Source organism: Syngnathus scovelli, chromosome 13 (genome assembly GCF_024217435.2).
Source record: "Syngnathus scovelli strain Florida chromosome 13, RoL_Ssco_1.2, whole genome shotgun sequence".
In the NCBI taxonomy this organism is placed as follows: domain Eukaryota; kingdom Metazoa; phylum Chordata; class Actinopteri; order Syngnathiformes; family Syngnathidae; genus Syngnathus; species Syngnathus scovelli.
The window spans coordinates 6,656,257-6,682,386 of record NC_090859.1 but is presented as its reverse complement, the minus strand read 5'-3'; the positions used below and the strand labels follow the sequence as shown (position 1 = coordinate 6,682,386).

The 26,130-nt window shown below is 39.3% G+C and overlaps 1 protein-coding gene across 6 annotated transcripts in view; it reads right to left on the bottom strand.

Moving 5' to 3' along the window:
• The window catches only part of whrna (whirlin a), a 75,562-nt gene extending 53,790 nt beyond the window's left edge, over positions 1 to 21,772 (bottom strand). For 3 of the 6 annotated variants that reach the window (XM_049737174.2, XM_049737179.2, XM_049737175.2), the window contains exon 1: positions 20,378 to 21,772. In XM_049737174.2, coding sequence (XP_049593131.1) covers positions 20,378 to 21,121 — 744 coding nt within the window. In that variant the 5' untranslated portion in view covers positions 21,122 to 21,772. The remainder of the gene's footprint in view (positions 1 to 20,377) is intronic. The other 3 variants (XM_049737176.1, XM_049737180.1, XM_049737177.1) reach the window with 1 other exon arrangement.
• Between the last annotated feature and the right edge of the window lie 4,358 nt (positions 21,773 to 26,130).

The following is a 26,130-nucleotide window of genomic DNA, read 5'->3' as shown; positions in this document are numbered from 1 at the left end:
ATATAGAACTGAAACTACTCTGCTATCAATCACAGACCGAACTCAGCTGACCCTGCCAAAATTTTGAAGCGAAAAGGGCATTTTTCGATATGTAAGCTTTTCATTCCTTCACTGCTAAATAAATACAAAAAATCAATGAGCTACTGTTTTTTTTTCATGGACTGAAATTGTTTAGCACGACTCCGAATCAGTTCTGTACAAATACACATTGGGTTCTTTAGACAGTGTGAATTAAAACCTGTCGTTGGCAAGCTGGGGGAAAAAAACTATTTTCTCAACGGATAATTGGCTCAGCAATTTGCTAAATGAAACATACATTGGTAGTCATAGCTTAATGAAAAGGAATGTTTGATCTAATTGCAGGGTGGTGAACAACCCTCTTTTGCGACAGAAAAATATCTGGGGGATAGCTTTTATTTTCATACATAATGAATAGTATGTATTATACCAATTATTTGAACAGGTTCAACCAAAGCTGAAAAATATGAAATGGAGGAAAATGTTGATCCCCAAGCGAGACTTCAAATCTTTGTGTCGAAGGATTAAATACATCCACAATTAAAGCTGTTCTAATTATTGCTTGGATTTTTATTGACTCTCGTTTTAAAAGGAACCATGTAAGGGTGCCAGTGATGACAACGATGCATGAGCTGTGCAATTGCTAAGTGAGCTCTCCGTTGGCAATTATACGACTTAATCCACTGCTTACTACCAGCTTTATCACATCACACACCATCAATACTACACAAAAACACGATTTAACAGTACACAGCTGTGCCACATCATTTAGAAAGGTTCAGAAGGGAACCCCCCCAACAAAAAATAGGAATAAAATAATATATGCCATATCAGAGATACAGATAATTAAAATATATTGATATTTAAAGATTGCTACACCTGTGTTTTTCAACCTGAACTTGACAGGAATACCTTTTATTTAGAAGAGAAATATTGCAAGGACAAAAACACAAATATGTGCAAGAGAGAGGCGGCAGCATCATTTTGTATTCCCCTAAAAACTTGAGCTACATTGTTTATCAGAGCAAAAGACAATCCACAAGGACTCACAGCTGTGAAGTGCAGCCTCTGCATGATTTCCGCATTAACATTGCACCATTTACTATACTTGCTGTCAGATGGAGAACAGCATGGGGCAGCCCTTTTTTTCTCGGCTGTTGCATGCTGTATCACATCCATAATCTCAGTAAATAACACAAACTACACATTTGCTTTTCAAAAATGGATTGATTCAATCTGCAAAAATATATATTTTATCATAATGTCATCCTGTTCGATATTTGAAGCAAACCTCTGTTAAATATTCAACAGATACTCAAAAACAGCAAAATTTTTTTTTTTGCTATTTTAACACCATAGGAAAACAAATTCACAGAAAGCTGTGCTAGTTAGTCTCCTCTAAAACAGCAGGGACAACCAAAGCATGCACATACATTGAGGTCATAAATAAATCTGTTCAACCTCTGCCAAGAATGTCATCACAATTTGCTCAATGCAACCATCAAGGAAACATAGAGGACCCCAGCAGGGACAAGCAGGGACAATACACATTGTAAAAACAACAACAACAAAAACTAAGAAAGAGATTACAAAGAAACACAGAAAGTAAGGCAAAAGGTTCGATCAATTTTTACAGTCGTCCTCACGAACTATTGCCCCTGGGACAATGTTTATGACCCTTATAAAATGCCATCTTCCTCTCTTGTTAAGGAATATAAAGGAGTTAGTTAATTAATTTAATTAGGGAGTAACAGTGTTCAAGATTCAAGATTCAAGAATTTTTTATTCGCCATGTTTGAGCGTGCCAAACAAGGATATTCTCAAACATCCCCTGATCTTAAACTCCTAAGAGGGCAAGGAAAAACTCAAAACTCCAGCTAGGGGAAATGAGAAACCTTGAGAAGAGACCACAGATGGGAGGGTCCCTCTTCTAGGATGACCAGGCTGCAATGTCGTTCACTTTCTTAATCCCACATGAACCCATTTTGGAAATAAGACAATGAAAAAGGACATTTGTAAGACAGTGCATTGCCAGTAGTTTAACAAGCTGACTTGCATAGCTAACATGTTATTTTTTTATTTGTTTTAATATCCGTCAACTATGCATGCTAACTCTGTTTAACATGCACCTCTGTGTCCTAGATTGGGAATTCTGAGAAGGTATCACTGCAGTAACCTCCGCAGGGCAGCCAGATCTTGTCAAAGGATGCCTTTAGCCTCCCGCTGTGTTTTCTGTCTTATCTCACCATAGCACGCTGATGTTCGTCTTCATGTTTCTTGTACTCAGTAAGGCAGAAAATTAACTCCGGTGGCAACAACGCATCATCTGAGGCCAATACATTTATCTGTGTGACTCCATCGCTCATTTTTCTGTCTCGCGTACTTACAGAAACACTAAACAGTCATAGTGGGATACAAATTTGAGATTTCTCAAGGACCTATCCTCCACCTTTGCTGATAAACTCATCTATTTACATTTTTGGAGCATTTTATGTCGTACATTTCGTACACAAGGCAACCCAATGCGGGTTTTGTTTATGATATTCCACTGCATGATGACATCCCAGTGCATGATGACATCTAGACTGTCAGATTGGGATCCAATACGTACATTAAAAAAATATGTTTGCATGTCTCCTAAAGTTACAGGGAAGACACATAAACAACTACTATTACATTAAGATAAAATATCTGTTCAAGTCAAATTTTACTGTAAATGTGGCGCTCAGCCAGCATGAAACACACACACACACACATGCACACACATGCACACACATGCACACACATGCACACACATGCACACATGCACGCACGCACACGGATGCACACGCACGCAACACACACACACGCACACAACTGCAAACATTTCATTCGTATATCACTTGTCCCAGCCACCATTAGCTGCTTCCCTCCTCCTGTAGCACACACATCAGTGCTACCGTGCTAGTGACTGCTCTGAAAAGATGTGGGTGAGTGGGATTTGTAGAAGCAGAAGGATACTGGCACTATCTAAAAACCAAATGCTGTATCTGACACTAATGGGCCTAAAGAAGGACAGTCCCCATATGGGTTATATACCACACAAGCAGCTATGAGGGAACAGATTTGGAGGCAGATAATGGTGTGTGCGTGCGTGTGTGCGTGTGTGTGTATGTGTGTGTGTGTGTGTCTGCGTGTGTGAGGCTGTATGAATCTGAGAGGTGTTTGAGGTTTTCAACTTGAATACCGGAAGCTGATTCTAGTTTGTGACCAAACCTTTTAAAATCAGGGGGTAGTACCCATTAATCATCTCATATTTTGAGAGGTGGATAAAGAAATTCTCAATAAAAGTAGGCCTATTTCGTCACTATTATTTTTTTCTACATGAAAAAAAAGGCTGTAAATACTGCTAAAAGTAACAGCTTTATAATATAACAGTTCTATTTAAATAAATATGGCAGAATCACTCTTTTTAAAGTATAGTACGTATTATAGAGAAGGCTCATTTAAATTTTCATCTACTATATGATACCATATTGCTGTAATCTCGCGTGCAGGTGGACTGAAAACCGACAAATTTTATAGGCAAGCCCACTGCCATCATTTACTATCTACCTTGTTTTACCTTTTAGCACATTCAACCCCATCTCCCTTCTAGAAAAACAGAGAACCACTTGAAGAGTATATTGCATGTCCATCAAAGTTACATGATTAGCATTTCATAAAACCAAATAGTAAAAATAGCAGTTATTCGCCCCATTTACCACCACAAACATAAATCTATCTTTTCACAAGCATCACTTTGAGTCTGAGTAGTAATGAATTCCTACAGTATGATGAACTGAGATTTAAAAGCTGTCGATGCAGTTCTGAGCTTTTAACACAAGTAGAGCTGTCGTCTAACAAGGGGCAGGGTACACCCTTGGCATATAATAGACAAACAACCATTCACGTTCACAATCTCTTCTTTAATATGCTTCTTGTTTGTGTTTTGGGAATGTGGGAGGAAGACAGAGTAGCCAGAAAAAAAACCTACACAGGTAGTATGAGTTATTTTCAATGCACACCACTGATATCATGAACATGAATTCCAAATTTGTAAAGAAAGCAACAAATTGTCCCGGCACAATAAAACTGGCCAATCAGAGACTGTCTGTCCGTGACTGGATTATTGAAATTTGGTTAGCAACATGAAATAAAAAGACAGAATTTGACATCCCTTGAGACAAAACGTATTTTCAAAGCAGGCTACTGCAGCACTGGGCATTGTCGTTGTCACAGTGTTCGTCGGGGAAGTTATATACTTATATTTTTAAGTATTGTTAATTAATTAAATACAATATAAAATCTGTAGCAATTCACATTTGGCAATTCTGACAGAAGTCATTCTACCAATATAGCAGCCTTGGCTGACGTCAGTTTGTATACATTCAAATCTTGCTTACAGCTTGAAAAGTGCAGACTTTAAGCGTGCTAGTTCTGAGGATCACTGTTCTAGTGTTTTCTCCAATAGGAGATTTTAGGCACGAGGTATGTCAGGAACATGTCATGTATAAAAATGAGCCCTAAATATTGCTTTGCTTCAATCTCTAGTAGCTGCTAAGTCATAATAAATGTTTCAATCATAAAATACAACTCGTCATTTAGTAACGTTCCAAAACATTTTTCTGGTGGTTGCTGAGCTTCAATCTTTCATCTACAAGCAATGCAGAATTTTGATTTTTGTAATTTGCATGTGGCTAAGAAAAAAGAGGAAAAGAAGAAGAATATATCAGTGAGCTGATTTAAAAGCAGCAGGAGGAAGCTTATAGCTCAGCAGCAGACTTCTCATTCAACAGGCAAGAGAACTTGAAGAATAATGCAACAGGAGTAAAGTAAAACAAGAGCTTAGATGCTAGAAAAGCACTTGACTTATAAACCTTATGTTTCTCAACAGCTAATAAGGATTACTAATATACAGTCCATGCCAACCCAAACCTTTATGCAACTCTAAGCAGAAATAGATTTAGGGCTCCTGTCCAGCATGTTTATATGTTAGATGAGTTAAAAAGTAAATACATGCGCTCACACAAGGCAGCATGTTTTGCCGCATCAAGTAGTGATGGACTTTGCTTTTCCTGCAACACAAGCGCTCTCGCTCCTCCCCAAAAACTCCACACGTTATCTATGAGCAGCAGCTTAAAAAGCTGTAATTGCAGTGAAAGGACCTGCTTATAGCGTAGGCATAGGTGATGCACCCCTCAGCTAAGTGAACTATTGTGAAACAGCCTTTCATTTTACAGTCTAGATATCATTCTTTGCTAAGGATTTATGCTGACACGTTTATTCTTTTAGTTAAAATTGTACTCATTTTTCATGCTCCTGAAGCTTGGCCCCTCTTTAACTGGCAGAGAATACATGGGCTCGGGCAGAGCACATCCTCCTCACAGTTAGGAGCGTGCGGGTTCGATTCCACCTCCGGCCCTCTCTGTGTGGAGTTTGCATGTTCTCCCCGTGCCTGCATAGGTTTTCTCTGGCACTCCGGTTTCCTCCCATATCCAAAAAACATGCTTGGTAGGTCGAATGAGCACTCCAAATTGCCCCTAGGTGTGAGTGCGGATGGTTGTTTGTCTCTGTGTGCCCTGCAATTAGCTGGCTACCGGTTCAGGGTTAGCCGGCGACCCCAGTGGGGACAGGCGGTATAGAAAATGAATGGATGGATGGATAGATAGATAGATAGATAGATAGATAGATAGATAGATAGATAGATAGATAGATAGATAGATAGATAGATAGAGAGAGAGAGAGAGAGAGAGAGAGAGAGAGAGAGAGAGAGAGAGAGAGAGAGAGAGAGAGAGAGAGAGAGAGAGAGAGAGAGAGAGAGAGGACGGACGGACAGACAGATATAGATATATACACAGACACATACTCCATAAAACTGGAAAAAAAATATCAGACAGACAGACAGATATAGATATATACACAAAGACACACACTCGATAAAACTGGAAAACGCCTCACATCTCAGTTTCTTTCTCAGTACTCGGTATGGTAACCTTATCAATGTTTGGCAACAGTGATTATTGAAAGCTCATTAAACTTTGACTACACTCCACTGACTGGCACACTCCACAGCACTATCATGTTGTTGTATGAGTGTGCCCGATGCGCATGGACTATTGCATTTGAAGGTGTCCTTTCCGTGATATCAGCCTCCGTGTGACCATGAGAGCCTTTGCCTGTATTGATGACTGGACCCCTGCGGAGAGGAGGTGACGATGGTTTTATGGGCCACAATGCAGCAGCCTAATCCATTCCTCTCTATGCTGGTGGATCCTAATGGCTTGACACAAGACGGTTAGTGTGGAGTCAATGTTGTGCCCTAGTGCAGATATTGACTCCATCGACTCACTGTGGCCCGCAAGCCTGGCCTACTTCTCTTGGGTGCCTTTTGATACATGGCACACAGCTCAGAAAGCAAGATTACAAAACAAAACATGTACCTGGCTCTTGACCACAACATGATCAGTATTCACGTGATGACTGATTTATTGAGCATTTTGTACACATCTAGTCTTTATGTTTGGAGCTCATTACGCATATTTGCTAATGCTAATGTTGTCTGAGCAGTTGTTGTGGCTTTTCTGTTGTCTGAGCAGTTTTTGTGGCTTTTCTGCTGTTTCTGTTTGGAGTCGATAGCTTAAGTAGTGCAGGACTACAAATAGTACTTGGACAGCATGACAACTTTGTAGGTCGTGTCTGTCTGTAGGCTTAGACATAACACAATTTTGCCAGAAAATAATGCACTAAGCGTCACTTGTTGCAATGCAGTCATTATGCACAGACATTGGAAGTCATATTTCAGGGGTGTCAAACTCATTTTTTTCGCGGGCCACATTGTAGTCATAGCTTCTTTTGGAGGGCCATTATGACTGTCAACCCAAATAAATGTATGAGCACCTCATATTATATACAGTAAAAGCTACAAATCAAACTGACAAATAACTCGTTTTCAAATCAGACGAGTAAAAACTGGTCAAATATTTTAAAAAAAAGATATTATTAAAAGTGAAGACAATTTGCAATTCTAGTAATGACACACGAATTTGATGCACAATTTGTCTTCACGGGCCACATAAATTGATGTGGCGGGCCGTATCTGGGCCCTGGGCCTTGAGTTCGACACCTGTGCCATATTTGCTTAATGTCTGGGTATCGTTATGATATAAACTGTTGTTCATCTATGACATAATAATCATTTATCAACATTTTGTGCACATACGCTCAAGGATAGCATACTTCAGATAAACTGGGGAAATTGAAGTTTGTAGCCTCGGAGCTGTCCAATGTAACTTCTGGTGTTTAATGACGTGTGTGCGTGTGTGCGTGCGTGTGTGTGTGTGCGTGTGTGTGTGTGTGCGTGTGTGTGTGTGTGTGTGTGTGTGCGCATGTGTGTGCGCATGTGTGTTTGTGTGTGTGGGTGTGTGTCTAAACAGTTCTTTGGTGACTAAAAAATGACAAGACAAGAATTTTTGTTGACAAGATGAGACTGGACAAAAATGTTACTTGATGGTCAGACTTTCAAAATGCATGATGTTTTTTTTTTTTTATTCTATCCAATGGTCATGTATCAGATTCCAATGTTTTCAAAACTTACTCAAACCATCTCACATTGGTTCTAGAAATCAGATAAGATGCAAAAAGTCCAAATTGGACAACACCATGCCCTGTAGTGAAGAAGCAGCCAAAATGTGGTTAAATGTTGAGTGACACAAACATACATGACGACATACGACACTCAAGGGGAGTTGGTTGACTTTAAACCACAGGTGTCAAACCCAAGGCCCGGGGACCAGATACAGCCCGCCACATCATTTTATTCGGCCTGCGAAGACAAATTGTGCATGAAATTTGTGTCATTACTAGAATTGCAAATTGTCTTCACTTTTACTAATATCTTTTTTGGTAAATATTTGACCAGTTTTTACTCATCTGATTTGAAAACGAGTTATTTGTCAGTTTGTTTTGTAGCTTTTACTGTATATAGTATGAGGTGCTCATACATTTATTTGGGTTGACAGTCATAATGGCCTTCCGAAAGAAGCTATGACTACAATGCGCCCCGCAAAAAAAATGAGTTTGACACCCCTGCTTTAAACTGTTTAGCCACGTTATACTGTTTAGCCACATAGGCTAAGAATCTTCATGACCCAATGCCAACCCTGTGCACTGTATGTTTTTGGAGTGTATGTGTGCAGAAAGGGCCAGTCAAGTAGCGGCACAGAACAAGATTTGGGAGATGTAAAACTCTCTGTGGTGCATCTGTCAGAACGAGTTAAGTGCTCTTGTTTTTTATTACCTTCATACGCCGTGGCCAATGCCTTCAGCTCCTCTAGAATTATTGCACTGCGTCCAGACTGCATGTTCTCAAAGGTGCCAAATTCACAATACACAGTGCTGCAAAAGAGGAGATAGCCCGACAACTGTCATTTCTGTCCATTCTGGTTAAACCTCTGTGGGTATGAGACACAGCGTTTTTAAAGTAATATTACACTCATCCATGGTTTCAATACATCAAGGCATGATACTTTTCTTTAACCTTCGCCATCTTCCATTAGAGCCTGTGACAGGACAGAGCCGTTAGTCATCTGCTGTTTTCTGCTTGAGTGAGACCAAAGACTACATAGGAGAAAATGCTCTCAAAAAGGGAAGCTGTTTTCATATTTATCTCTAAAATATGATGACATCGATGAAGGCTCAGAATCTGTTCAGCTATGCCCCAATCAAATTCACCAAAATGCCCTTATAACAGCTGCAGCACCAAACTGTCAGTCTGACGGGCAAGACTTTAAGCAACACCTAGCAGAATTTGCGAATGTTAATAAATATACAGTGTTATAGAGAGATGTACTTTAAAATACTTTTTATAGACAAACTATGATTATATATAGCCATGGCAGAAATTTTGGTGCTACGGAATATTTTCTGCTCTTGAGAAAGGCAAACCAGCACGGTCATAGAAAATGCATAGCGAGGTGTAAATTTGAGCTGATAATTTTGTAATTTGAGTGTCTTATGTGTGTGTTTCATGTCTTAAATTGTTTGTTTGTTTATTTTCACATGCAAAAACATTTAAAATGTACATAGATTAAATTAATGTGATGGAGAATGTCTAAAAAACCCTCCAGGGGCTTGCGAAGTGGCATTCTTCAGAAATATGAATACATTTAAGGTAAAATTTTAATGGATAGAGAAATAGGCATCCTAATACATGTCATAGATGAAAAAAAAAAGAAAAATTAATAACAGGGATAAGGCATACAACATACAACAATAGGGAAATTATATTTGTGGTTGAGACATTTGATACTAGTGTGACAGTTAACCAAAAACTATGAAATGTATAAATTTTATCATTTATTACCCGTCCTCATTCACCACTACTTAAATGCTCTGCGGTTTATTCATATATTTTTATTGACGAGTTTCATAACGGCAATAGCTTTACCAATAGTCAGGTCAAACTTGACCAACAAAATTACCATACGGGTCACAGTGGACCAGTCAAACTGTTAGAGTCCGTACTCTGAATATTAATATCAGTCATTTGCATAGTTCAGTGCTTAGCTTGAATGATGAAAGCTTTTACCAAACCTGGCAGCATGTAGAGCAGGGGTGTCAAACTCATTTTTTTCACGGGCCGCATTGTAGTCATAGCTTCTTTTGGAGGGCCATTATGACTGTCAACCCAAATAAATGTATGAGCACTTCAAATTATATACAGTAAAAGCTACAAAACAAACTGACAAATAACTCGTTTTCAAATCAGATGAGTAAAAACTGGTTAAATATTAAAAAAAACGGATATTATTAAAAGTGAAGACAATTTGCAATTCTAGTAATGACACGAATTTGATGCACAATTTGTCTTCGCGGGCCACATAAAAATGATGTGGCGGGCCGTATCTGACCCCTGGGCCTTGAGTTTGACACCTGAGCTGTAGAGAGTGAAACGTAACCCTTACAAGAGCAACTATTGCTGAGATTTTCCAGTGGATCCTGACACCACATTACTACTACTTGCTGATTGCTTCGGCTTGGTGTCTGTTGATGTGGGCTCGGGGGACAGAAGGGACAGCTGGATAATACGCAGCAGGAGTATGAAAGGCCAGACTCAATGCCCCCCCCCTACACCCCCACACACACACACGCACACACACATACACATACACATACACATACACACACATACACACACACGCACGCACGCACACACACACACACACACACACACACACACACACACACACACACACACACACACACACACACACAAATATCTGAAACACCTGTCTTGAGACCTATGACAACACTAGGAGGAAAAGAAAGGTTAGATGAGGGGGACATTTAGTTAGTTTCAGCTCGACAGCTCTTGTTGGCTCTCCTTGACTTTATGCGTGTTGTGTGATATGGATTGCAAGTGTCTCTCCGGCATGTGCACATACACAAACCTTGTTATATAATGTAGGGAGGAGGTGCTTTGCATGCAAGATAAGGTTGAGGGAAAAAAAAAGGAAAATAAAATGGAGTATATTGTGGGGGGGAAAAACAGATAGGCGATATGCTGGTGGTTATCAAGGCCTTTTTTACAAAATGTCAACAGATAATTAGCTGGATAAGCTACCGTGCCATGTTGAGGTACTCAAAATGTTCTATGAGACAGAGTTTTTGGTCTATGCGCAAACTAAGTACTTTTATAAAAGAAATTCACTCACATTTATAATTTCTATACAACCACACTCTTAAGCCTGTATGGTCATACAGTGATACATTAATACTTGTATAAATATTTACACTTGCATAGATGTATTTGTAAGATATATGTCAGACTCGGTCATTACCTTCTACCCATTGCGATTTGAATCTTCTTTATGAGACCGAAACTTGAGGGAGTGGTAAATATCTCTTGCTTTAAAAAAAGGAATAGACATTTAGACAAATGTATGTACAGTACATCATTAGGTGTAACAAAGGATCCTAAGAATGCAGTAATAGTAAAATACGTATTTACAGATGAAGGTTCCCATTATCACTGCAAAAAGTTCAACCTTGATTGTATTAAAACACATTCTTTGAATATCTGGTAAGAATGCACAATGTGAAAATGTTAAAGGTAAAAACATATATTAGGGATAGGTGAGTACCCATACCATATACATATCAGTCTGATTCCAATGTATCGGGTACTCATGAAAGCTGCCAATACCAGCAACTAATACTTAAGACAAACAAATTTGACATTAAGTCCTCCTTACCAGTATTTTGTGGAGTAGTGGCCCGGTTTGATACATCGGAGGATCATACTACGTGTCAGAAACTGTTCTGTGTGTCTTATTTGCAGGTTTATAATTCACCATTACATTGATGCTTATTTAGATTTGTGTGAGTTTTACTGTATGGTAGCATTTAGTTAGTTGTTTAATCACTTGTTTTCCATGCTAACCTAGTTTTACAGTAAATGACAGCTGTATAATTGCACCCCCCCCCACTCCCCCCAAAAAAGAAAATCCTTAAAGAATGTTTTGCCTCTTATTTGCTGTGTTGGAAGTATCAACAAGCTTTTTACTTAGGTAAAAGTGTAAATGTAATGGTTTCAAAAGTACTAAAACTATAAAGGTAAAATTTAGATTAACAATCCAGTTGACTCCAACAGTCCGCTGCAATCATTTAGAACAACCGATGAATGCACATACAAATTTTGACTTGATTTTTCAACCAAGTGATCAAGTTCTTGAAATATTGTGAAAATGGTTGTTCTATGCGGGTGCGGGGGTGTTGTAAGCCATCAAAAAGCGACACAGATATGATTGAAACGCTGACACTGTGGCCAAGGCCAGCGCCTTAACCACAGTCCACTGGAGCAAGATATGAGTGTGATCTTTTTTGTGTGTCTCTATTTAGAGCTTGTGGTTTAAGAGCCACTCCAAGTAAGTGTCGCTGCATTAAGGACCAAGACCTCGAGTCCATGCCTCTTCTTCCCTCCCACTCCCTGATGGGAGACATTAAACACTCTCGTCTGGCTTCTCATCGCCTCGTCAGTGTTATTATGCTACACTTTAGTGCATATTACATTGTGGCGTAGCGTCCTGAGCAGTTGATGCTGATTTACACTAGGTATATATAAATCAATGGTAGGAGTATGAGGTCCATCCCCATCCTATGTATGAACTGTATTTCAATGCCTGGTCAGAAATGTCCCCTAAATCCCTTTTACTTAATTCTCACCTTTGCAGATTACATCTGCAGAATTCTAACACATGGAAAGATGTGACTGATGTCTACTGGATTTTGACAGATCTTACATGTGGACAGATGGAAAAAGTCTAACTCAACTCCCCTTTGCTCCCCCTCCTACACATCTTTCTCATTTCAATGTTTCCACTTGCTTGCTTCATCACTACAATCTGGCGTTAATACAATCCCTTCTCAAGTTGAAACAAGCCACAGATGAAATTGTTATTTCCTTTCACCCTGGAGTCAACTATCTTTCCACATCTACTATTAATTCTTTACGGAAGCCATTTTGTCCTCAATTCTAATCTCGGCAAAATCAGCAGCTTATCTCTAGCCTGGCGATATCAGATGTGAAATAATGATTCTAAAATTCCTGGTGCCAACATCAACCAATCAACAAAGAGCTTTGACGAGCGATTGTCTGAAATTGGACATGTTAGCGATGTTAGCTGCAGGTTCCCACCCCCCGTATACTGAAGGCCGCATGAGGGCAAATGATGTGATGCCTTCCATACTGTCCTTCACTCTTCAATCCTCCTAAGACCCTGGACTCATCCTGTTCTCACAGCATAATTACCTCTGTGTGGCAGGGCCGGCAGGATCAACCACAAATGCCATCATTTAAAACCCCCTGCACCGTACTGCACCATCCTCATTTGTCATTCCTCACTTAAGTTAAAAATATTTCAATTCTAATTATGACAGAGGTTAACTTAATTCTGTCTTCATAATGGTCGATAATGTTGTAATGGTTCACCCGAGTTTTATGTAAGCAGCATGACTTCAGTTCCAACTAAATGACCGAATGAATGATGATCTGTTCTTAAATTTACCCTATGATTGATTGCTGTCTTGTCCAGGGCGCAGTCTGCCCTTTGCCCTGAATTCAGTACTGGGATAGACTCTACCTCAACATAACCCTGAAGATGAGACGTGGTGCATAAAAATTGAAAGATGGATGTGTGTCAACATTTTAACCGCGGGAAAACAAGGCTAGTCTTGAATAAAAACTAAAGTAGCAGTTAGCCATGAAAGTAATTAGATAAACCAAAGAGACAGTCAACACATTACATAACAAGGATAGCCTAGCGGTTAAGGTGTTGTGTATATATAGGTGGATATAATTCCTTCAGGGTTTGTATCCCACGGCTGGTAACAATCTGTGTGGCAGCCATGAGCTTTCTTATTCTTTCTCTTATAAAGGTCCAGCAAGGAAAGTTTGGCCTTCCCTGATTGTGTAGGAAACAAACAAAAAACAAAATCCAATCTACACAGATCCCGGTAAGAAGATTAAAATGTCTCTTGTTTCTTTGAATGCTCCTGAAGACGCCTATAGTCAAATGAACATTTTAAGGAAAATATGCCATGAAAGTGACACACACCGCAGTAAAACTCGTCACAAGCCTTTTTCTAAGAATCACAAACTACTCAGGGCTGGGCAATAAATTCAATATCAATATACATTGCAATAGACACCTGGTCAATATAAATGGAAATTGTGCTCAATGTAATATCGATTTAAAAGCACCCGAGAGGAAATTTGGAGGTATAACAGGCTTTACGACCGGAAAATTTTGAATGGTATAATTTCTTTTGATAGCTTTTCTGTCTTTAATTTTCATCTTTAAACAATAATTATTTTTCCCTGATTTGAAAAAGGTACCAAAACAGATGGACCAATATGAAATATCTACATTGCCCAGTATATTTTACATCTGGGTTTTCATGACCGCTTGATGGCGCCTTAGAGCTAATGAAGCACGATGACACTTCGAACCATGTGGGGGGAGGGGCACAGGCTCATGGCTCTCTGATCTAAACTTTTGTTACCAGCACCAAAGCGGTATAAATATGTTGGAAAACGAGTTCCTCTGCTGCTACAGAATGTCATGAATAGGATGTTAACGATTACACATGATGGAGTGAGATTCGCTCCGAACGAGAGATATTACCCTAACCTCCGAGTCATCGTCAGATGATTGACAGCGATGCCAGAGGCTTAATTTGTAGTCATTAGAATGCCCCCAAAATTAAAAAGTTTTTAATTTATCATGTATGGTGTCTCCTAACTCACCTTGCGATTGTCACCAGCTCATAATTAAACCTGTGAAACAGGGAGAGCAACAGACCAGACTATTGGAACAATGAATGTTTAAAATCCTCATTAATATTCAAAGCACACAATCTACAGTCTCATAATTGGGTGATGTTTAGGATGAGAAATATCCATCAAACGCAATTTATCCAGTAATCCTCTCTGAGGTCAGGGCAAGTTTCCTCTATCAATCTTCATTTAGTGACATATAGTCACTGAAAAGAAACCATTATTTAACAACATTTTCACAATGTCATGTTAATTTCCACCTCGGTATTTGATACAAACTTTTTAGAATTATGAATCAAAAAGTCAATAATTGATGCCAGACAAAGGTGTTACATACGACAAAACCAAGGTTGAGTGTAGCAATAGCTGTCATAGAAAAACGAATAACATACCAGTTAATGACAAATGGCTGCATGATGGTGATGTACAGAATTATTGGATAAATAATTGAGAGACTATTTATTTAAAACATAACCTCTCCTCCCTTGAAGTATAAATACACTGAAGTAGATTGATTCTCATTGATTTTCTTTCCATTGTATTCCACTTACCCTTTACCACTCAACAGCACCTCCACCTTTAATTTGGCAATTAGAAATGTTGTCAACTGTCACTGGTAATTGGTAATTGCAGATGTTATAAAAAAATGAATGCATTCAGCCTTGCAATGAAATGATTGCCTATAAAAGGTGTTTCCATAGATGGACGGATAGATGGACAGACGGACGGTAGGACGGGCGGACCGACCGACCGGCCGGACGGACGGACGGACGGACGGAGGGAGGGAGGGAGGGAGGGAGGGAGGGAGGGAGGGAGGGAGGGAGAGAGAGAGAGAGATAGATAGATAGATAGATAGATAGATAGATAGATAGATAGATAGATAGATAGATAGATAGATAGATAGATAGATAGATAGATAGATAGATAGATAGATAGATAGATAGATAGATAGATAGATAGATAGATAGATAGATAGATAGATAGATAGATAGATAGATAGATAGATAAAGTAGCGATGATATACTCTAGATTCTCTGTGACCCCGAATGGATGATGTATGAACGGGTCCATTGGTTCAAATAATTTATACGAGGCACATTTTGCTCCCATTTTTCATCAAGTATGTAATGCCCTCCACAGGCAAACGAGTGACTCGTATCTCTCGGACTCGGGTCACCGATTTGATTCTGTCTGTAGTGACTATGTCACCTTTAATGAAATGATCCATGCATTTGGCATGTGAGGCATTCTGGATGTTGGGACTTGTTTAAAGGACTTGATAATTGAACAGGTGGGCCGTGAACCGGTCACAATTAAAGAGCAATGAAAATGTGCAGCTGGTTCATGCAGATAACTGCCACAGATGATTTGAGGGAATTATTTGAATGGGAGGAAATTAGTCAAGCTTGAAGATCTGCTTATTTTTCTCACAGAAGTCCGAATACATTTGAGCATTTTGGTAAAGCGCTTTCCAAATGTTTATTTCACCATCTTGTGCCACGTCCTAATTTTTCTCTCTGATTGCAGTCCAACAGGATTGAAGACTATTGTGTCTACTCTTCACACATTTGATCTGCAGGAGCAAAGAAGCCACAAAATAGTGTGATTAGAAACAACCTTCAGATTGAAAGTATGAATTTTTCAATATTTACCGCATGAGCATAAAGGAAGTACAGAGGCTACACCATAAACTGCAATCCACTCACGAGCAAAACGATTAAAAGCGAGTGCTGGAATTAGCTCAGAAATTGCATGCTTTAATAATTCTGGGGGCAGAGAAGAGTTTTATCTTCGTCTAAGACAAAGATAACCTTTGCCAAAGTGACGGAAAAGGCTACATTTTCATGGGCAGAAAGTCTGCTCATAATCCAAAACATCAGCTCATCTGTGAAACGCAGCGGAGGTAATGTCACAGCTTGGGCTTGCATGGCTTGCTCTGGGACAGGTTCATTAATTTTCATTGATGAACAAAATGATGGTTGCAATGAAAGGAAAACTCAAAATAAAGTACGAATGGAAAGAAAAATGCAAGCAAACAGACTGAGAAACCTTCATTGAGGCGGCAAGGTAATGGCCCACAGCAAAATGGTTAAACAACAAATGACTTCATCAGCAGAAATAAGTGGAATGTATAAGACTGTCCAATTCCATTTTGACACTTAAAGCCTTTAGAGCTTGCATTTCATTCAAGAGGAGACTGAAGAGAGTAAGCCCAAAAACAAAAAACTGAAAGATTGTGTTGAAAGCCTGGGAAAGTGACACAAAAGAAGCATACATTTGTTTTGCAATCAATTTTGCCCGGGTGTACTGTATGTCTCTGTCGTACTAAATCAAGTAAATGTAAATGAGTAAATGTTAAAATGGCACAATGAAATGCTAAACAAGGAGTCACAATAACTATAATTTGGCAAGGCTGACTAAATGATTGTTCATTTTCCTGATTCATCCATCAGTTACATTTATCTAAATACATCTGGGGTGTTTTCAACTGATGTTCCTCCAATACCGCTCAGTATAATGAACTGTCTCACAAAATATATCTGGTATGACAAATGTGATCATACCAATGGAATGACAAAAGCAATAGCATCGCTTTACAGTTGTTAATTTTAATAGCGTAACAGCATCAAAAATAAAGATTGATAATAGACTTGTTGAATCAGCAACACAAGCGTCTCAGCCCATTTAGTCATTTAAGTATTTTCTCTCCTACTTGTTTAATTTGAGAAGGGTGTCATAGTTATGCTCTTCGGGTTTAATAATAATAATAAACTCCTGCGTGATGTTTCAATTCAGTCTACAGTGGGGGGAAAAAAGTATTTAGTCAGCTACCAATTCTGCAAGTTCTCCCACTTAAAAGATGAGAGATGCCTGGATTTATATATATATATATATATATATATATATATATATATATATATATATATATATATATGAGAGTTTAGTTCAACATGAAGACATAGAATCAAGCAATCCTGGTGTCCCAATGGCATACATCCACTGAGCATCTTAACCAAATGTGGCATTATCTCTGGCAAATAAGCCAGTAGCTAAAATCCATATTCAGACTTGTTGATTAGTTACTGTAGTCGGTGAAAAAAACATAAACATGGATGATTTTCAACGAGAAGGAGGTTGCTTTGCCCTTGGTGTTGTTTTCTGTACTAGCAGGGTCCAAAGACAACTTCTTTTACTACTTGCATTGCTAACTTTAACTTTTAATCACAGGGAAAATGCAGAAAGAACAAAAACAGCCCATCCGTATAATTCGTCATTTATTTATTAATGATTTAGCGTTTTTACGGTGTATACTATTACATTTTCAACTAGATGCACTGGCTCAATAATTATAATTTAAAAACAATTACACATGCCCACTCTAACACCACCTCAGCCATTTTTTTGTCTTCAAAGGAATGCAAGGATTTTTTCTTTAGATTTTTCCATATTTTCTCTGGACTTCTACATTACAAATTAGATTTTGTTTGAACTACTACTTATTAAGACAGGTGCAAGGAAAGGAAAGTATGAGATAATAGCTGAGGTTTGTCATAAATGATTCCAAATCTTGAAGAAAAAACCCCCCAATAACTTCAAGAACAGCACGAATATCATTTGGCATTCTATTGCTCACGACTGAGTCCCAATGTACACAGTTCTTAGACAAACATGTTGCACTAGAAACCAAATATTTCTTATTTTTTTGTTGACTGTTAAAGTACAAAGAGAGTAGCTATAATCTCTTGAAGCCACATAATCTTGTTTCTCACACAAACAAGCGTTAGTATGAGTTTATAAAGCAGTCTACCTGATTATAAACCTGCAGGGTATTATTATCATGATGTTATCTGCAACAAGATGGACAGAGTTGAGAGTCATGGACCTGCTTGGAGTCAGAGTTTAAGAGGTTAAAATGCCTACTGTCGCAAATGTCGGTAATGACGTTTTGTCTAAACAGAGAAAGAATAAAAATTAAAAAAAAGTTGAGAAATATTCCTTGTCCTGCAGACTGATTTTATCTCTGGCAATGTCTCTCTTTTGGCTGGCTGCCACACTGGCCACACAAATAAAAGCAGTAAGAACATAACAATGGTAGCATACTGTACTTTTAGACCAATTGACTAACCATAGTTGAGATTGTGTTGTAAAATATGCAGCAGCAAAGCAAATCCTGGCATAAATAGAAGGCCTCTGAAGTACCAGGTAAAGTTAGCAATATGTGGGAGTTGAATGTTTCATGTCGACACATTTTACATAATCGGTGATGAGGATTGGCAGAAAAATGGGATTTGAGAAATTGCATGACAGGATTATTTATAGATATACAGTACGTATAATGCGCTAGGCATCTCCTCGTATCTTTTTCTGTCTCTGACACATCTGAGAAATAAAATGCTTTTTGGAGACCTCGTTTACTCCAAAAGTAAGCATTTATAGCTGCTGTAATCAATTGTCTCGGGACCAAAGATGAGAAACCATTTTTGAAAATGCATGGATGGAACAGAACGAGTCCAGTCAATTTTCTTATATTAGTCTGCTGACTTGTGCAGTACGAAATCAACTTTATCACAGGTGCACAGGCACTGAAAGCATTAGTCTCGTGCATTGAAATGTAACAAACCACTCTCATTATTATTCCATAGAGTTCTTACCAATGAAAACCAGAGTACAACATGAAACATTTGAAGGTAAAAAAATATCCATACATATGACTCATTGATTGTGAAATGATTAGAAAACTAAAATCTGCTAGCATTAGAGCAAATGCTGCAAGGACAGGAATGCTCCACTTTGCATCTTTCAACAAACTACGTATCCCTCATTGTACAACTTTAGTCCAATATGAATGCTTCAACAATTTTAGGAACAACTATGTGCCTTTTACTGCCTGACCTTTCAAAGTGTGCAACTTCTGCTTGCCAAGTTCAGGCCCCTTTGGAAATTCACAGTTGACATTTGCATGGGGCGAAGTGCCGCTGAAAAATTGAAACCTTAAAATCCTCGATGAATGCCTAACACATAGCGCCCCTAGCCAATGTGGCGCCCTAGGCGAGAGTTTAAACGGTGTACCCTTTCAATGACAATTTGCATATGCTTACTAAAGAAGTCCTAACATTCTCTTTAATTCCTTAAATAACATCACACAATAGAAAATATAGAATGGAATATCTTTCAGAATTCCATGACTGTTTCAAACAAATCATGCTGTTGCGGACATTTTGTCACTTTCAATTGAAACTGACATGCAGTTGCGCGAGGCTCAGGTAATGACCACTCACTGCTAACCTGTTTTCAGAGTTTGGTCATGTAACCATCTCTTGCCCATAGTCTGGTGGAATAGGCTACAGTTCAACCATAATCCTAATGAGAAGAAGCATTATAGAAAAGGGATGAAAGGAAAATCCAAGCTAACAAGTGGCCGGAGTCTTTAAGAATTCATATTATGAGACTATTTATCACATCTTGAAATCATTTGTAAAACAATACTGTAAAGGTGATAACAATAACAGCCAATTGTGTTAAAGGAAGAAAGCAGGCATAGGAACAGATACCGAGTTCAGTACTTAGTACACCTAAAGCCAAGTTATTGACATTGGCTCCTTCTAAATCAATCAACACTGCACACAAATCATCATCTCATTTGCTAATGGGTTGTCTTTATGCTCGCGGATAAATAGGCAAATGGTTTGGACCTAAATCGTCACAGACTATACTGCGAACACTGTAAGCGATGAATGAACGGCCACAAACCGGCTTTCCTCCATACAAACATCCAAGCAAGCACATGTTTATATCACTACCATTTGCATTCAACTTGTGAGGTTGTATGACATCACTCGCCAAACAACAATCGCAACCCAAACCTAATTAATTAGCTTCAACAAATTAATTGGCCTTATTGTGTCATTTTGTCAGCTTTATGAACTCATTCAAGCCCTGTTAGAGAGAATGTGCATTTAAAAGTGCTGCCACTGAGATTCGTTAAAGAAAGAAGGCAATTACCTTGACTGCTTCAGCATGGGAAACGTTGTCAAAGACTTTATCGTTGACTTTCATGATCTGGTCCCCAATGCGGAGACCCTCTTTCTCCGCAAGGCTGCCCGGTTCCACTAGGGACACGTAAATACCCACTCCATGCTCCGAACCACCACGGATACTGAAACCCAGGCCCTCGTTACTTTTGTGCCGCTTCATTGTGACCTGCCGCAGCTCGCCCGGTGGCTCGTGGATAAAGTTCCTGCCCAAGAGCGGCACTAGGGGAGCTGTCCCGTCGCTGCTAGTGCTGAAGCTATCCGGCGATCCGCGTAACGCCACCTGGAACTCGGCTGGATTGTCCTGGGAAAAGTGAGCCGGGGGAATCGGGCTGGCGTTGGGGAAGTGGCCCGGCGGGGGCTCGGTGGTACCGTTGCTTGCAACTAAATCCGATTTCAGGTAGAGGCCCTCCGAGGTGTATTGCTCGAAAAGCAGCTGGTCAGAGCGGGGGATGACAAGCCGCAGCATGGGGAGAAGTTGTCGCTTGCTGGGCGCGTTGAGGATGACGTTCAGTGTCTGCACCAAGTCGTACACGTTACGCTTGGAGTGGTAGACATTGAGGCAGTGGATGAACTGCTCTCTCTCGAAGTCGTTCAGCAGCAGGTTGAGCGCGTTGTGAAGCTTCTTCACGTTGGCGGAGAGCGTTCGCGCACTCGAGGCCACCGAGTTGGCCGAGGAGCTGAGCGACACGCGCTCCAGGTCGGTGGTGCTCATCCCGGCCGTGGTGCCACACCAGGTGCACGTTAGAGCGCAGGCGTTGCTGGATCCTGCCTCGGGATTACGCCGGCGCTTGGCATCGTGGGCGCAGGGAGGACGAGGCGCAGTCCGGCTAGAGCCGCGTCTTCAAATTAAACCAATTCCCGAGGGGAAGGACGAACTTAACGAGCTCGCCAAGCAACAACCTTGCACAAAGTTCGCCCCCTCGGTATCATTAGCCGCCGTCTTGTTTTCCAGAGGGTCAGGTGGCCAGCGAGTCGCCGCTTCTCTGGTGTCCGCCTCTTCGTAGACAACACCTGCTTCCAAGCGGAACGAACACCCAGAGCCACTAAACGGCCGACCAACTTGACTGGTGGCTTCTTTTATGGACGGGGTGGGGTGGGGTGGGGGGGACCTGCAAAAAGTTCCAGCTTCTGTGTATTACTCCGTTTGTTGTAATTAGTTCCAATGTCAAGATGGCAAAAAATAACTATCCGTCATGACTTCCCCACCAAAAATGAAGCGTGTAGGCAACAATTGCCGGTTGAAGTGAGCTGCAGTTTGCTGCCTCCGCTTCCCACGCGTTACTACAGCGACCGAGTGGAGAGTGTGCCGGTGACGGTGAATAGCTGCCTGCTCCCAAGTCTCCGACTCTCCTATGAGGAAATGACGTCGTTTTTGGCTCTATTGGATTATTTATAGCTCACAGCGCACGCGCACGAATGACGGTCGCAAGATAAGCTATAAAGGACTCAATTAGGAGAACCATTTCTAATATTAGCTCCTGTCTGAGCCGCTTCATTAGCGTTACACAATGCATTTTGACATTATTTGCGCACTTGTGTTTACTATTGATTGGACCTGCTAGCGAGTGATTAACAATAATTTGGTGTTTTTTTTCAAATTGAGAATGGAAAAAAAGGTTCAGATTGTGGGGAATCATAGTCCCTTTTTAATTTTAAAGCAGAGGTAGCAAAGTCCACACCTAAGAACAGGGATAGGATTCTGTAAATAGAAGAAGCATTTTTTTTATCCAGGGGGCTACATAATACTACACACTTTTTAACCAATGTATGACAATACCAAAACTCCATATTTTAATAATATTGAGGTTCTATATTTGTCTTGCATGTCATTCAAATTTCACACAAAATCATTAGGTCTATTCACATTGTTTTTTTTCTGTGCCCTCCAAACATAACTAATTTTTATTGGTCCTGAGCCAGCATAGTTATACTTTGAACATTATTATAGAGCGACAGAGAAAAATTTGTCCGCTCAGACTCATGATCAAGTTGATGAAACAAAAATGACATGCACGCACACACGCACACACTGATGACGCAGCATCAGAAAACATGTATAATCAGGAGCACTCAAGTCATTAATTACAAGTGTGACAGCTTCTCTCTGAGGCTTATGATACCACTTGATAGATATCCCATTACTTTATCTGAGGCAGGGGTATCATTCTATTGGTCGGAGACGGGTTTATGAAGACTACGTGTGCTGCTCATTGCACTACCAATGTGTTTTTTCAAAGTGTGTAGTTTTTACAAACCATAGCTGAGTAAAGCAGTTCGCTGAGCAATAAATATAATCAGTGTTGTTTTTATGATTGATAACCCAGCCACTTGAACTCATCACCACATTGCAGCTTTAGGCTAAAGCTCGATAAATAATCTCTTAAAGACTCAGACGGTAACTCAACTTGTGAAAGGCACACAATGTAAAGAGACCAAAAACTGCAGAAAACATTCAGTGAAAGATGAACCATCTAAGGAATGCAGATCAGATTAAATTTATTGATGGCATCAAATTAATTTTCTGGAGTTTTAAATAAGTAGCTGATCCAAATTGTGGATAAATGTTTCTTTTCTTTCTATTCACTTGTTTGAGTATGTTCTTTTGTGTGGTTTTTAGTTTGTATAGACTTTTAGCTTGTATTTTCTTTATTTTAGCAGATGCACTGATCGGTTGGCACTTTTAATTTCGTTGTACATGTGACAATGACAATAAAGATCTATTCTATTCTATTCTATTCTATTCTATTCTATTCTATTCTATTCTATTCTATTCTATTCTATTGTGTCAATTGAGACACCAACCAAGGTTTTAAAGAGATTCCAATCCAGTGCCTAGGAAAAGTAAAGTGCTGCTAATGCGACTACTAAAATAAAATCCATATATATATATATATATATACATATATATATATATATATATATATATATGTGTGTGTGCACACAAATAGTGGCTGAGGTATATGGTGTCGAAAGACAGAGCACATAAGGTTAAAGCTGAGTTGAGTGGAATCACACATTATCGGACTCTACCTTCAAAGAGATGCAAGTGACACAGCAGAATTGTAAGCAAGTCAATGCAGCCCTCCCGAGCAGCCAAGATAAAGCCAAGTGCATTTTCACAAAAAATGGTGTACCTACAGTATTTCCAAAGGAGGCTTATCAGTTAATGTAATCATGTTTTCAGTTTTCGTTTCGCATTTCCAAGACATCCGTGCTGTCTCTTTTCCTGTTTATGGTGGCTAATAAATAAATACCCACTGATGGCAATTTTTGCCAATCCAGAGAAAAGTGAGATTTTGTTTTTCTAAATTAAGTGAATCTCATAGTTTTCTTTGAAATTGCTTTCAAGTTATTACAGAAGAAGGCAGCTGACAGTTGCGTGTCGAGCCATCGATAATGTTTTAAGTATTGTTTTTCCAAATGTAGGCGGTTTGATGTCACTCATTGTCTTTGTGTAAACTGAATGTCATCAACAATGCCGTTTTGTGCATGGTTGTCTGTTGTTATCATATCATTTGATGACCATCATGAGTGCCAACATAACTGCCACATATTGCTGCCCCCTTAATTGTAACAACAATATGACAACTGCATAAGAGGGACATGCATTTGTTGCTCTGTGAGTGTGGAATGGTTTCATCCTGAAAATTACAATTGCTACTTTTGTGTTGAATTTATTTCCATCTCTCAGTCATTTGCATTGCAGTAGCAATCGCATGCTATTAGAGATTAGAAAAGGTTGGACTATATTTGAAATTATATTCCAAAAACAACTCATTTTGTACTGTCCTGGAGCTGTTCAATATTTCCAAGTCACTTTAGTTCAAGAAAATTGTTTTGCATAAGAGGATACCTCCTCCCAACTTAATTAAAACATTTCATGTGAAGCTGTAATCATTCTGAGCGCTTAACAAGGCTTATAGCATTCATCTAATAGGCTTAACTGTGTATGACTGAATGCTTAACTGAGTCATCAGTATTCCACAAATGGAAGCTCAATGGTCCATAAACAGGTGAGCTGTTAGTCATGTTTACAAGTCAAATGTAAAATATTCTTGCACCCACAGCAGGTTGAATGTGTTAAACGTTATTCTTAAGTAACAAGCCCGCAGATAACGGTCGCTTCATTTTGCACTACTAATTGTTTCACATTATGGGATTGAACCGGTGGTTTTGCTTTGTCATCCAATGATCACGCTAGTATTTATAGTACTGTATATTACATTGAAATAATTAGAATTATTGATACTCTATGGTGGGGTTAAAACAAAAACATCGACAAAAAACTACACCTTCTTGTGTTTGTACTTGTTCTAAAGCACGGGTGTCAAACACAAGGCCCGGGGGCCAGATACGGCCCGCCACATCATTTTATGTGGCCCGCAAAGACAAATTGTGCATCAAATTTGTGTGTCATTACTAGAATTGCAAATTGTCTTCACTTTTAGTAATATCTTTTTTTTTTCTATATTTGACCAGTTTTTACCCATCTGATTTGAAAGCGAGTTGTCAGTTTGTTTTGTAGCTTTTACTGTATATAATATGAGGTGCTCATACATTTATTTGGCTTCACAGTCATAATAGGCCTCCGAAAGAAACTATGACTACAATGCGGCCTGCGAAAAAACTTTGACAACCCTGTTCTAAAGAGTAAGCCAACCACGTAAGTGTGTGTGTGTTCTTACTAGCACAGCACAGAGAGTTATGGAAGAGCTATCATAACGTTTTAGTTTCCTATGCAAACATACACTCTCTCGGACCCAAACACACACACACACACACACACACACACATACGACTATCTTTGCAACCAGATGCAGACTCTCTAGGGACAGGTAGCAATCATGAATCACTCCGCTGTTTAGTGTGTGTTAAAAGCACGTTTTTACATCACTGCGCCCCAAGCTCTGCAAAATGACCTGCACTACATTTTTCACCGTGGTTGTTAAGCTGAGAAAGGACCACTTTTATAGTATTACCACTCTCTGGTCTGGTTAGAGCAGATTCTGAAAATTAAATTGAAATCATTTTAAAAAGATATATATTTTTGGGACGCTTTTTTTTATTTATACACACACACGCAATTATCTTTTTTGATACCTTCTGCTCTTGTTTAAGCACTTCTCCCACTTCCAACAGGTAGTAAAAAATGCATCTAAGTTTTTGCTCAAATGTAATGGGCCTATAAATCACTCATCTTTATCTTCAGATGAGATGTTTGTTTATTCCCAGCATTTTAAAGTACTTCTATTTTCGATTTAGGAAGTAACATTTTATGCACCTTTTAACATTTTGACCACCAATTGCTATTATTTACTTATCTGTGTTGAGGGGGTATATTAAAGTGACCTTTTATTTTTTATTTTTAATGAAAAGTACTGCCTTGTAAGTGATTATGGCTGGTAGACTCATCTGTCACTACTAAATCCTTAATTCCATGTCTGTTCTTTTAATCCCTCACATGGGAGACAACAGTGTTGCAGTTGGCATTTTGCTGACTGATAACATCTCATGACACAGTCTGGTGCATGCCATCCTCTCTGCTGCTTCTTTGATAGATTCAGCTCTCAGCGAACATGCTCTCGCTTTGCCATTTGCATTCCTGTGCCGAGGACATGAATTAATGTACAAAAGTGCTTGATTTTTTAGGTAACACTTAACCTACTAAAAATGTTATTGAAAATTAGTAGGAAACCATTCAAAAGGATTGGACAAGGGTGT